The sequence below is a fragment of the Chelonoidis abingdonii genome, chromosome 1, assembly GCF_003597395.2.
Source record: "Chelonoidis abingdonii isolate Lonesome George chromosome 1, CheloAbing_2.0, whole genome shotgun sequence".
Lineage (NCBI taxonomy): Eukaryota > Metazoa > Chordata > Testudines > Testudinidae > Chelonoidis > Chelonoidis abingdonii.
This window is the reverse complement of record NC_133769.1, coordinates 152,840,582-152,853,295: the sequence shown is the minus strand read 5'-3', so window position 1 is coordinate 152,853,295 and position 12,714 is coordinate 152,840,582. Positions and strand designations below refer to the sequence as shown.

Sequence of the window (12,714 nt, the reverse complement as noted above, 5' to 3'; positions counted from 1 at the left end):
CCTCAGACCATGGACGCACACCACCGAATTACTGTGCCTAGTGTGGACGCGTGCTATCGACATTATAATATCTGTTTTATAAAACCGGTTTAAGTTAATTCAAAATTATCCCGTAGTGTAGACGTACCCCAAGTCTGGCCTGCAAAGCCTCTTGGCTGAGGCATCTCCCTGTGCTGGGCCCACTGCTCAGGGCCCCCCTCGCTCTCCTCAGCTGCTCACCGCACCTGGCTCCAGACTGCTTCAGCCCCAGCCCCAGCTCCAGCTCCACCACTCTGTCTCAGCACGGCTGCTGCTGCTCTGATTCCAGCTCCCTGGGCTGCTTCTCTGGCCCGGGTTGCTACAGCTCTGCTCCCAGGACAGGTCTGTCTGCAGGCTGCTTCTGTGACTCTGCTTTTAGCTCTGACCTGCTTCCTGGGCTGCTTTTCTGGCCCTTCTGGCTCTGGTTGCTGTCGCTCTCCTCCCAGGGCAGGTCTGCTCTCTCTGGGCTGTGCTCTGGCTTTGGGGCTGCAGCTCTGCTCCCAGCAGCTTAGCTTGGGCCCCTGCTCTCTCCTTAGCTAAGCCTCACTCTGTCTGACCCAGGCAATTCCAGCTCACAGAGGACTGGACCCCCGGTCTCCTGACTCCTTGATTAGCCTGTCCACCCTGTCAATTAGGCTGATCAGGGGACTGTCAGTCTCAGGGTCCTGATTTCCCATCGATCCTTCCCCTTTTGGTATTGGGAGCTAGCCAACCAAAACACCCCCACTGAATGTTAGTAAGGCGGTAACAGTCCCCTTAAATAAACAACATGGTACTTATATAAAAAACAGGCAAATTGCCTTCATACTGACCTCCTATGCCTCCACAAACCTCTACAACACTCCCATCATTTTTTTTTTACCAACAACACAAGGGATCCTGTCAAAAGCAATCTTCTTTTCCTTTTAGATGTTAAAAATGGTTTCTGTCTAGTAACACTTGAGGAAGAAAGCACCTATTCAACATCTTTCTGGACTCTTTGGGCAGATCTAGATGGCTATGAATGACATTTGGCTTTAATCGCTGGTGCCAGAATCAGAGGGGTAGCTGTGTTAGTCTGGATCTGTAAAAGCGGCAAAGTTCTGTGGCATTGTACCTATTGGGTTCCGCGATTCTGTGGCACTGTACCTATTGAGTATCCGGGAGGTGGACGGGCAGAAGCCCGCCCACTGCTAAAGGATCCCCCCCAGCCTAAGGGGAGGATCCACAGGACCACAGAACCCTACTGATTACGGGGGACAACTAATAAGAGAACAGGGACAGGAGTGAGGTCAAAGGGTCATAAGAAGGGAGCCTGATGGGGACACCGAGCAGAGAACCCCGGACAGCGCCCACTGTTCCTCGAAGGCATCAAGGGAGCCAGTGGACGCCGCCAAGAGGAACTCCGCCCGGATACATGAACGGACTAAGGATCGGAAACAAGCCCCACAGTCACCGGAGTCTCCATCAGCCAACCTCCTCTCCCTGGTTGCATAGATGGCCATTTTAGCCAGGGCAAGGAGGAGGTTGACCAGGAGGTCCCGGGACTTTGTGGGGCTACGGATAGGGAGTGCGTAGAGAAGGAGGTGAGGGGAAAAGTGCAGCCAGAAACGTAATAGGATGTTGATGAGGAGCCGGTATAGGGGCTGCAACCTGGTGCACTCTAAGTAAACGTGCGCCAGGGTCTCCCTCGTGCCACAAAAGGGGCACGTGTCTGGGACAGGGGTAAACTGCGCCAAGTACACGCCTGTGCTCATGGCCCCATGGAGAAGCCACCAATCCATGGCACTGTAATGGGCTGGTTACCCGTTCCTACCCTTCGGTGTGGAAAATAGCCGAGGAGAGGGCTGTGGCTGGGGCAAGAAGCCTGGGCTGATTAGGGAAGGTAGGCTCAGCTGTGGCCAACCCCCCAAACTGGCCCAGCTGACCCCATAAGAGGCAGTGAGCCAGAAGCCCACTCAGTCTCCCTCTGTTTGTAGAGGGAGATGGGCCTGGCTGTAAGAAGCTAGAGACAGGGGACCTGAGTGGAGCTGGGCTGGGGAAAGGCAGAGGAGCTGGGGAGCTCCAGCCTGGAAAGCCCCAGGCTGTGGTCTAGCACAAGGCCAACAGGTCCTGGGGGTTGCAGAGGGCAGCCTAGGGGTAGGCCAAGGCAGCAGGTCCAAACCCAACCTTGCCAGTGATGAGTAGGCTGATACTGCAGTCTGCCCCAGGGTGCGGGGGCTAGACAATGACTGGCAGAAGCCTTATCCTGAGGCGAGGTGGGGATAGAGGGGGGGGTTCCCTGAGAAGGGAAGACCCTAAGACTGAGAGAGAAGGGGGGTCACTGCCGGGGGGCAGCACCCTAGCTAACAGGGCTCCGGAGTCCAGAGAGGGATGGGGGGGCCAAGCAGTTGGGGATCACTGGCCTGCAAAGGGTGCTCTGGGCTGGAAATCGAGCTAATTCCCTGAGACCAGCAGGAGGGGCCGCAGGGGTGAGTCTGCACCCTTACAGGCACCTTATAGACTAACAAATGTATTGGAGCATGAGCTTTTGTGGGTGAATACCCACCTCCTTGGATGCATGAGGTGGTTAATGTAATTGCAGATGACAATTTGGTTGTGGAGACTCCCTTGAAGAAGCTAATGCTGATCACGGTCGTACCCTGGTAGCACTGCTTTATAGTACGTCAGTGAATCTCAAACTGAATAATAAAAAAAATTAGACCAAGCCTGTCATCTGAGCTGTATATCAGACACCCTCTAACAACAGAGGGCTTAAAACCAGGCCCTGCGATGGTCCAAATCATTTTGGAGTAATTCCCTCTCCCCAAAATGCGCAAGACATATGGCAGCTTTGTGGGATCTGTTAACGATCCCCCCAAATTCCTGCCACATCTGTCATGGAAACACTGGGGCGGTGCTCTGGAACTACGCTGTATGAAGCCAGCCAGGACTCTTGGGGAGCATGCCTTCTCTCTCTGAGCATACTGTCTCCAGGGCAAGAAGCTTACACAGCTTTGACCTTCCTGGGTCTGATCTTGGAGCATTCAGCATCCCCTTCCACACTGTGCGCTTCCTGCAGAGAGTCCACCTGGGTGGGGCTCCTGGGGAAGCCAGAGGGCACTGCACCCCAACGCTGCAGTCAGACGTGACTCTCAGCCAGCGTAAAATGGAAGGTTTATTAATCAACAGGAACACAGTATAGAACAGAACTTTTTAGCACAGAATTCAGTGACTTTCAGCCGAGTCCATCTTGGGGAGTCCTGAGTCAGGCAGCCTGGATTCCCCCTTTTCCAATCACCCCCAAGCAGACTGCCAGCTTCCAGCAACTTGACCTCAGACACCCCCGTTGCTCCTCCTCTTTCTCTTTGTCTTGCTTCTAAGGCAAAGAGTCACCTGGTCGCATCCCCATCCTGGGTCTCAGGTTATGAAGGGCACTGGAACATAGCATATGTGCAAGCAGCTGGAGCAGTTTCACCTGCCCCACAGGTCTCAGTCAAAGTCACACACTCCTATTTCCACCACTGGAGGTATTGGTGCAGCACATAGGGAAACTGAGGCACATACAGTATTCATGAAAAATAGTAACACTCACAAAGGCTCAAAGTAAGATTCATATACAACATAACAAGGGAAAATCCCCACTTTGTCACAACACCTCTCCTAGGTCCTAACATACTATGATGCAAAGAAACCTGTAAATGTGATTCCAGCGAATGTGGATTGGAATAATCATTACTGCATGATTAGCCTGTAGCATGTTGCCACTGGGACACAAAGTGTAATTACGCTTAGTCAAAGAAGGAATACTTAGGCATGGTTTCTGCATGCACCAGGTTTGCACAGCATCTCCTGGGACGTGATCATATCCATGCGGACACAGACCTGGGGGAATACTCCTTCTCAACCTCACATATGGTGATCATTGTGCAAGAACCAGCCAGCCAAGCACCTGAGAGAGAATGCTCGATGCCACCTCAGATCCCTGACCCACCCTGCCCAGTGTCCCATCTCCAGATGTGGCCATCCCTGATGCTTTAGTTCAGAGGAAGGAGATAAAACAAACAAAAAAAACCAAACAGCATACATTGTGGGGGGGTGGGAACCAATTCCTTCCTGACCTCTGTTCGTGACTAATTGAAACCCTGAGGCATGAGCTTTAGGAAGATAAGACATAAACCAGAAGTGAACCTTAGGGTTGTCAAGCCTACCCCATCACTAGCAACCCCATCATATAATCACATTCATAAATTTGTTCAGCTCTCTCTTGAAACTAAATAAGTTGTTTGTCTCCACAACTCTTATTGGGAGGCTGTTCCAATGCCCCCCCACAACCCTTGCCCCCATGGTTAGAAACGTCTTCTAATTTCCAGCCTGAATTTGTTCACAGCCAGTTTATACCCAATGTTTTTATTGCAACGTTGTCCTTTAGCTTAAGTAGCTCTTCACTCTCCCTGGTGTTTACCCCCTAATGTATTTATAGGGGCGCAATCATATCTCCTCTCAGCCTTCCGTTGCTAGGCTTCTCATAAGACTGGCCCTCCATTCCCCTAATCATCACAGTAGCTCCTCTCTGCTCCTGCTCAAGTTTAATTTAATCTTTCTTGAATGTGGGTGACCAGAACTGCACACAGTATTCCAGATGAGGTCTGACGAGCGCCTTGCCCAATGGCATTAACCAGGGCTGGCCTCAGTGAAATGGCGCCCTGGGTAAACTTATATTTTGGCGTCTCCATGGACACCCCATCCCATCACCCCTGACCCACAAGGCTGTCCACGTCGCCCCTGACCCCCACAACTTGCTCCCATCACCTCCAGGCCCCGCTGTCTCACCCCCAGCTCTGAGGGGTTTTGGGGGGTTGGGTGGGCGGTGGCAGTGTGCTTGCTGGGAGAAATGTGAGTGTGAGAGAGGGGAGTGTGTGTGTGTGTGTGCCTGAGTGACTGTGTCAGCGCACTGTCTCTTTAAGAAGAGCATTCAGGAGCCTGAACAGCAGCACTGGCAGCTCCCACTCTGGACCCAGAGGCACTAGAACAGACTTGCTCCCCCTGACTCCCACCCCAGCTCAGCAGAGCCTGGGTACACAGGTGAGGGGAGGGGGATATGCCAACATCACACCCCCCGCACGCTCTGCACAGCAGACAGGAGGAAGGCTCCAGGTCTGAGCTTGGCCAGGGGCAACTCCATGGAGGGGATGGGGGTGGGGGGGCAGGAGCAGCAATGACTGCAGACAGCAGTGGAGCAGGGCAGCAAGGGAGAAGGGGCATCCCTGCTTCAGAGGAGTTACCTGGCTGGTCCATCTGCCCCCCTGCAGGTTGGTCTGTCCCTCTTCTCCAAACACTGCTGTGCCTGCCTGGCTGCCTCTAAGCCTTGCTGGCTGTCAGCAGGTCAGGTGGGTGGGAGGTACCAGCATGGTGCCTTCTTGAATACCTCGGGTGGCCCAGCTTCCCCATCACTAAAGAGGGACCTGAATAAGTCCCTATGTCTACTGGAAATGTCTCACCTAATACACCCTAGGATCACATTTGCCTTTTTCACAGCCACATCACATCGGTGGCTCATAGCCATTTTGTGATCAACCCACACAACCAAGTCTCTCTCCTCCTCTGTGGCTTCCAGTTGATGCGACCCCATGGACTTGTGCATACCCAGCTTTTCTAAATAGTTCTTAACCTGTTCTTTCACCACTGAGGTCTGCTCACCTCCTCCCCACACTGTACTGCCCAGTGCAGCAGTTTGGGAGCTGACCTTGTCTGTGAAGACTGAGGCAAAAAAGTTTTGCGTACTTCAGCTTTTTCCACATCATCTGTCACTAGGTTGCCTCCTAAGTTCCCTGTAAGCTGTGCAGCAGCCTATTTAGTGCTATGCATGTGCTCAGGGAACCCGCCCAGGGACCTGCTGTGGCTGGGAGAGGGGTGCCCCTCCCTCGGCCCCCACCGAGCCCAGATCCCCCACTCCCCTGGCCTCAACTGTGCTGTGGTGCAGTGCAGGGTGGCCCATCCCCAGGCACGTCTGGGGCACTCAGATCTCCTGGGATGGCATGACCAGAGCAGCTCGGCCCCAGGAGTAGCCCGGGCAGCCTGGACCCAGCTGTGACCAGGGAGGCCCAGCCTGGACCCAGGCATGGGTGCAGCGGCTCTCCCCTGGCCTGGCCCTGCTGGAGCCAGGGGGGATGGTATGCCTATCCTAGAGCCCCAGCCCAAGAGCTGCTGCAGCAGGAAGAGGCACCTCTCCTCCCAGTCCAGGTACTGTTGCTGTGGGGAGAGAGAAATGCAGGGAGTCCTCTCTCCCTGCTGTAGCTTCTGAGCACCCTCCTGCACCCCCACCCAGAACCCTCACCTCCTGCACCCAACTTTCTGCCCCAGCCCTGAGCTCCTCATCACCGGCCCCACCCCAGAGCCCACACCCCCCAGCCAGAGCCCTCAAACCTCTGCACCACAATCCTCTGCCCTAGCCCTGAGCCCCCTCCCACATGCCGAACCCCTCGGCCCCATCCCCACCACATGCATTCTGTTATGTGCACCAATATGAAGGTGATGTGTGACACATCACCTCCATATTGGTGCACATGGGTGGGAAAAATTAGAGAGAACAATGATTGCCTCCCCCTTTCAGTAAGGGTCCCACACTTTCCCTGACCTTCTTGTTGTTAAGATAGTTGTCATTCTAGGATGGGCCTTCAGGTTTAAAGCAATGGCCAGCATCATCTGCAATCATAACTGGGGAAGGAAGGTCTTGGCTTTTGTAGAGTCCAAGGCTGCTTCTATAAACTCTGTCTCTTGTATAAGAGACAGGATTGACTTTGCTGTGTTGATGAACTATAATGCATTAAAGGGGATTGGACAACAATCATGTTGGACATCACCTAAGCTTTGGACCATCCAAGAGGGAAATATTTGAATTCCCAATTTTCTGAGGAACACTGGCACTACTGCCCTCTACTTTGTGAGCACAAGTGAGGCTGCAGACAAGCTACATGGTAGGACTGCAAACTGATAGTGGCACTGGTTGATCAAAAACCTGAGAAATTTCCTGTGGCTTTGTTGTTTTGCCACATGCAAAGTCAAGGGTGGCATATCAGTCTTCAGGATCCAGGGAGGGAATAACAGAAGCCAGAGGGACAATATAAAACTTTATTTTCTTTAGCTATCTGTCATAATCTTGCAGGCCTAGAATGAGTCTGAGACCCTCTTTTGCTTTTAGAATTAGGAAGTATTGAGAATAAAATTCCTTTTCTCTGTGAAATGGAGGACCTTCCGCTATGACTCCCAACCGGAGGAGAGATTGCACCTCCTGAAGGAGAACTACCTCTTGACCATGGCTCCTGAAAAGGAGTGAGAAAAGGAAGTGAAAAAGGAGGATAGAAATAAATTGAAGCATGTATCCTAGTTCCACTATACTTAAGACCCACTAGTCTTCAGTGATGCAGGACCAAGCATTTAAGCAGTGGGATAACCAGTTGGCAAAAAAAGGGGTAGAAGAGGCTTGCACTCTGGAAAGTGGTAGGCTGTCTTTAACAAACACATCAAAATGTTTGCTTAGAACTGTCATTCTGTCTGTCTGAACTAGGAGCTGCTGCAGAAAACAAACGGGTTGGTCTTCTATAACCTCCAATCTTTTTTCTCACCAGGTCTTGGTTGTGAGACATGAAAGAAGAATAATATGGCTGTGGAGGCAAGATCTGCTTTTTCTTTGGGGAAGGTGTTTCAACGCCCAAAGATTTGAATATCGCCCTGGAGTCCTTGAGTCTATGCAGCTTGTCATCAGTCTGCTTAGAGACAAGCAATGACCTGTCCAAGGGCAGTAATACTTTGGTCTCATTTTGGTTGTTGGGTTTAGTGAGCAGATGCTGGTGGCTGTGATATACAGGAGCTCTGACTAGATGATCTGGTGGGCCCTTTTTGCCTCAAACTCTATGTATCTAAAAGGTCACAGGAGCAGTGGGTGCCAGAGGAGTCAGATCCATGTAGAACTCTGTTTGGATGTGTGAATTGACAAAGGCATGGAAAATGGTCCCACAGTCAGAGAGAGCCTTCCTATTAAGCTTCCTGTTCCTGGACTGATCCACAGCCATCTTAGCCAGTGACAGGGGGAGATCCCAGGACTATGTGGGACCTTAGATCAAGTGGGCAAAATTAAACAGGTGAAAGGAAAATTGCAGCCCCAGCCTCTCACTACAAAGGGTTGGATGTTGGAGGAATCCATGAAATACAACAGCAATGTGCCTATGCTCACAACTCCATGGAGGATCTGCCAGCTTACATCACTGGTGGATAGTGGATCCAGGATGAAAGATATGCTCTCCTACCAGGGGACTTCCATCCACTTGGGTCCCTGGGGAAGGGAGTGCAAAAGAGCAAGGAAATGGATGATATGTAGCATTCAATGTATGAAGATGTCCCCTGGGTGTGGCTGTGAGGCCTGCTCAGGTGATGTGTGGAGAGCAGCTGCGGGGAGTTGTCATGGGGCCAAGGCTTGACTGACTCCAGCAGCTGGGAGAGAAGGGTAGGTTGGATAAGTTTTCTCAGGGGACCCATTTGAGGAATGTGAGAGAGGTAGGGGACAGGGCAGCTTTCACTGCCTAGAGCATACAACAGGAAATTTGAGTGAGGTGGGCAGCCCCATGCTCTGTGAAAGCATGGTGGGGACCATCCAGTCTTGCGAGCTGTAACTTATGAAAGGGAATATGACAGGGTTGCCTGCAAAAGCAGAGGACTGGACTCGGTGATCCAAGAAATCCCTTCTAGTCCTGTGTCCCTCTATAGTCCCGGAGCTTTTGATTGAGGACCAACTTCTGGTCAACTGAAGAGACCACCACCAGCACGTGAAGCTGGAGATTGGGCAGGAGGGACTGTAGGAGAAAATCCTCAACTCTCAGTGGCTACAGAGGACCTGGTTGTGGAGACCAGATTTCAGGTCCTGGTAGAAGGCTGGCAACTGTGAGAGGTTTAATGGGAGACCCCTTGCATTGAAGTCAAAGAATAGCTGGTCATATCAGGGCCCTCAGAAGCAGTGGAGAAAAGCATGTTCCATGCAGGCCTGGAAGCATCCTACAGGATCTCTGCAGGACCTGTGTAAAGTACAGTCTGGCCTGTTACAGCTGGACTGAGGTCTGCCCACTTGGGACAGTAGTCACGAAGCAGGAGTTGGAGGAATCGCAAGTGCCATGTCCTGTAAGGAAGAGTCTGGGTCAGAGTCAGAGACTGGAGATCAGAGGTAGTTACCAGGCTGGAATTAGGAGGCATGCATCAGGATCAGAGTCAAGCTGGAGTAGGAGACAGACGATCAAGCAAAGTCTAGAATTACAGCAGGTCAAAGTCTGTAGAGCTGGCCAGGCAACTTGCTGGGGTGACCTCTGGGGTTAAATAGGGTGCTTGGTCAATCAGAGGGCTGCAGGGTGCCATCACTCTGGGTCTCTTGGGAGAGATCTTGCAGTGCCTACTCTCCACAGTGCTCCCTGACTCTCTCTCTACATGACCTCCTGGTGGTACTGTGGGAACATCAACTGTTCTAGGTTCTGCAGTCCTGGGTTCTAGTCCCTGGTTCTTTATAGCCCAAAAGCCCTACTCCCTCAGAGCAGGCCTGGCTTTGAGCAAATACCACACCCTGTTCACACTCTCTCTCTGAGGAAGGATTAAAGGCACCATGGTCAGAAGAAAACCTCTCTGTTGAGGCTAGCTAAGGTGTTTGGCACCCTCCCTTGATAGAGAAGTCCTTCCATGCCTGTAGTCAGCTGAAAGGTGAATAGCAAATACTTTAATGGGCTTGTTATCTAGCAAGGGACCCTAGATTATTAAGGTTGGAAGAGACCTCAAGAGATCATCTAGTCCAACCAACTGCTCAAAGCAGGGCCAATCCCCAAATTACCCCCTGAAGGCTTGAACTCACAACCCTAGGTTTAAGCAGGCCAATGCTCAAACCACTGAGCTAACCCTCCCCCCCATACAAAAACTACAAGTTGTTACATTTGTGTATTTTAAGAGTGTGGAAAATTATTAAGAGTGTGATATTATATCAAAACTGATATTTTTATGAGATTATGTAATTAAAGTCTGCATCATGATGCAGCATATAGACAAGGAGGCAGAATTAAGGTTGCTCATTCAAACTTTTCTTTAGCATTTTCTGACTTTTCAGTGTTTATATTCATAATTTAATATATTAACATTTTTGTATTTTAATTGTCTAGGGTATTTTTCCTCAAGAAAAAATGAACAAAGAAATCATCCCAAGTGTTTAAGCTGCATAGATATAATCCAGTTTGAATCCTTCCATACACTGTTGCAAGGTAAAGTTATTACAGTTATTTACAGGGTGCTTATCCTAGGATGACATACAGATTGATTTATACATTTTTTATGCAATGGGATCTGAGCCACTGAAATGCAATATTGTTAGAGCAAGAGACAAGCAACATCAAAATCTAGGTTTGTCAAAGGCCTCTGAAAACAATTGTAACAACACGCTATCCTAAACCCAGCCTCTAGGTGGAAAGTACCAGGTTCTGTAGGCTGGGAATATCAGGCCAGGTCAACAACTGAATCATCAGTAAGAGCAGCCCAGCAGCCTAAAAATCTGCACTAGAACAGGATAGGTTACATGTTGACTCAAACTGGGCAGGAGTTGTCTCTTTCTGGGCCATACAGGTACGAACTCCACTGCCCACACTTCAGGTTGAGTCAGTAGAGGTAATGCTGAGCTTGTTTCTGCATGGCACTCACGACACACGATTGTTACAACCCCAATATGCCCGTACCCTCTGGGATCCAGCCGTGGTTCTCAAACTGGTCCAGACGGATGACTTTAGGGTCATGACACCCTTGAGTACGTCGGATCTGGCAGGCCACACCTGCCTTCCAGGAGGGCATCAGGGCAGAAAAGAAGACCTGGTACTCATTGTCAGACAGTGGGCTGCCTGGAACCAGGGATGACATGCTCCAGACAGGCTGCACCATGAGGAGCAGAAGTCCTGTGGAGAAAGCAGGACAGGGATAAGTACAGTCATCAGTGACTCAAGAACATAGAGAAGCACTTCATAGACCTGTCAATCCCCATGTCCCCACTTGCTTCCCAACTTCTAGATCAGCCCAACAAGCCCATCCAGACTGAGGTTCCCACCTGTTCCCCTTGTTGGCTGGACCACAGTGGTGCTTTAGAAATGAAACACAAACACCTCAAGCCAGACAGTTTCCCCCAGATCTAGGTGAGTCTGGTCTAGAGTTGATCCCTTTGAGGTAAAAAGCTTCATATCCCATTCCAAATAACCTCCCAGTCCTCTAGGCCTGGGGCTGCACTGAAACCAGTGCCCTACAGGTGAAAGGCTTTTTTGTCCCATTCCTTAATCTCCCTGACTCAGCCAGTTCTTTTAACCTACGTTTCACCAGCTGTGCCCTACCCCAGAGCAACCTGCTTAGCAATACAGGCTCTGATCCTGTAGAATTTGTGCCCCATTCCCTAACCATGTGTCCCATCCTAGGAGTTTTGAGACTTCATAACAGTAAGAAAACAGAGGGCAAAGTATATGTACAACAATGGGGCCATCTTGTTCCTCGTGTTGGGTAGTGCCATTCAAGAGCAAAGATCTTGAAGATCCATTCCCATGGGGATGAGGGAGGGATACTAGGAGTATATTCCCTATGGGGAGAGATGGCAGAGGTACATTCTCTTAAGGGATACTCAGGGACAACAACAGAATTTCCTGGGTTCAGGGATTTGATGTGACACCTTATAGGCAAGAGGCAACCAAGACATCAGAGGTGAGGGGTTCTTCTGAGGTGCAGACACAGGTCACTTACCTACCAGGAGGGCCCAAGGCAGATACTGGAACCTCAGCATTTTCTTCTCTTTAACTCCAGTGTCTGCAACTCCCAACCAACTCCTCCCATTTCAAAGGCCAACATGGAGGCTGTTGGAATGAGAATATGGTGACCTCATAGTCAGAATCCTAGAGGAGCCACAGTGAGGGTGGAGGTCAAAGAGATCAAGAGCAATGTAGAAATGATCAGAAAAAGGAGTCAAGGGGGTCATGTGGCAAGCAGAGAGGGGCACAGATGAAAAGAGCAAATCCAGGAGGGGAAATGGTTTGGGGAACTTGGAAGATGAGAGGAAAAAGGGAGAGGATTTGTGATGGGCAGCAAGGTTGGAGGCACTATGGGGGATGAGAGGCTTGGGGAAGTCATGGGAAGACTGGGAACTGGAAGGGAAACAAACTAGGGATATGAGGGAAGAGAGAGATACAGGCAGATGAGATGGGGAATCCAGGATGGGATGAATGCATGGGGGATGAGAAGGATGGAGACAAGAAGTAGGGAGAGCTGGGGAGAACAGTGAGTAAAAGGCATGTAAACAAAGGTGGCTGGCTAGAAAGTAAACCAGGAGGCAGCAGAGGCAGACACACTCTACAGCTACCCCTTCCTCCCACCCACACACCCTAGTGATCAGCCTAGGATAAACTACAAATATTTGTAGCCAGGAACATTTGGGGAGTATCCTGACTAGCAGCCCACACAAAAGTGTTAACTACCCCTGGTTAACTGAGAATCAATTAAGTCCAGGTAAAAAACCCTAAAAAAAACAAGCCCTTAGGTATCTAAGTTTCCACAAAGTTCCCTAGATGCCTAAATGTCTCCTGGTGGGCATATGTGATCCCACCTAAGTCCTCACACCACTGAGCAGAGTTGGTACCTAACTCACACCTAAGCCCCAGTGAGATCCTTGAACTGGGTTATCTCCAGCCTAGC

General features: G+C 50.6%; 1 protein-coding gene across 1 annotated transcript in view; it reads right to left on the bottom strand.

Annotated features, from left to right (window-relative positions):
- ACRBP (acrosin binding protein) overlaps positions 1–11,977 on the bottom strand; it is a 64,471-nt gene extending 52,494 nt beyond the window's left edge. The window contains exons 1-2 of the mRNA XM_032802149.1: positions 11,770–11,977; positions 10,731–10,943 (exon numbers count right to left, since the gene is read on the bottom strand). Of these exons, the coding sequence (XP_032658040.1) occupies positions 10,731–10,943; positions 11,770–11,809 (253 nt within the window). The 5' untranslated portion in view covers positions 11,810–11,977. The remainder of the gene's footprint in view (positions 1–10,730; positions 10,944–11,769) is intronic.
- Between the last annotated feature and the right edge of the window lie 737 nt (positions 11,978–12,714).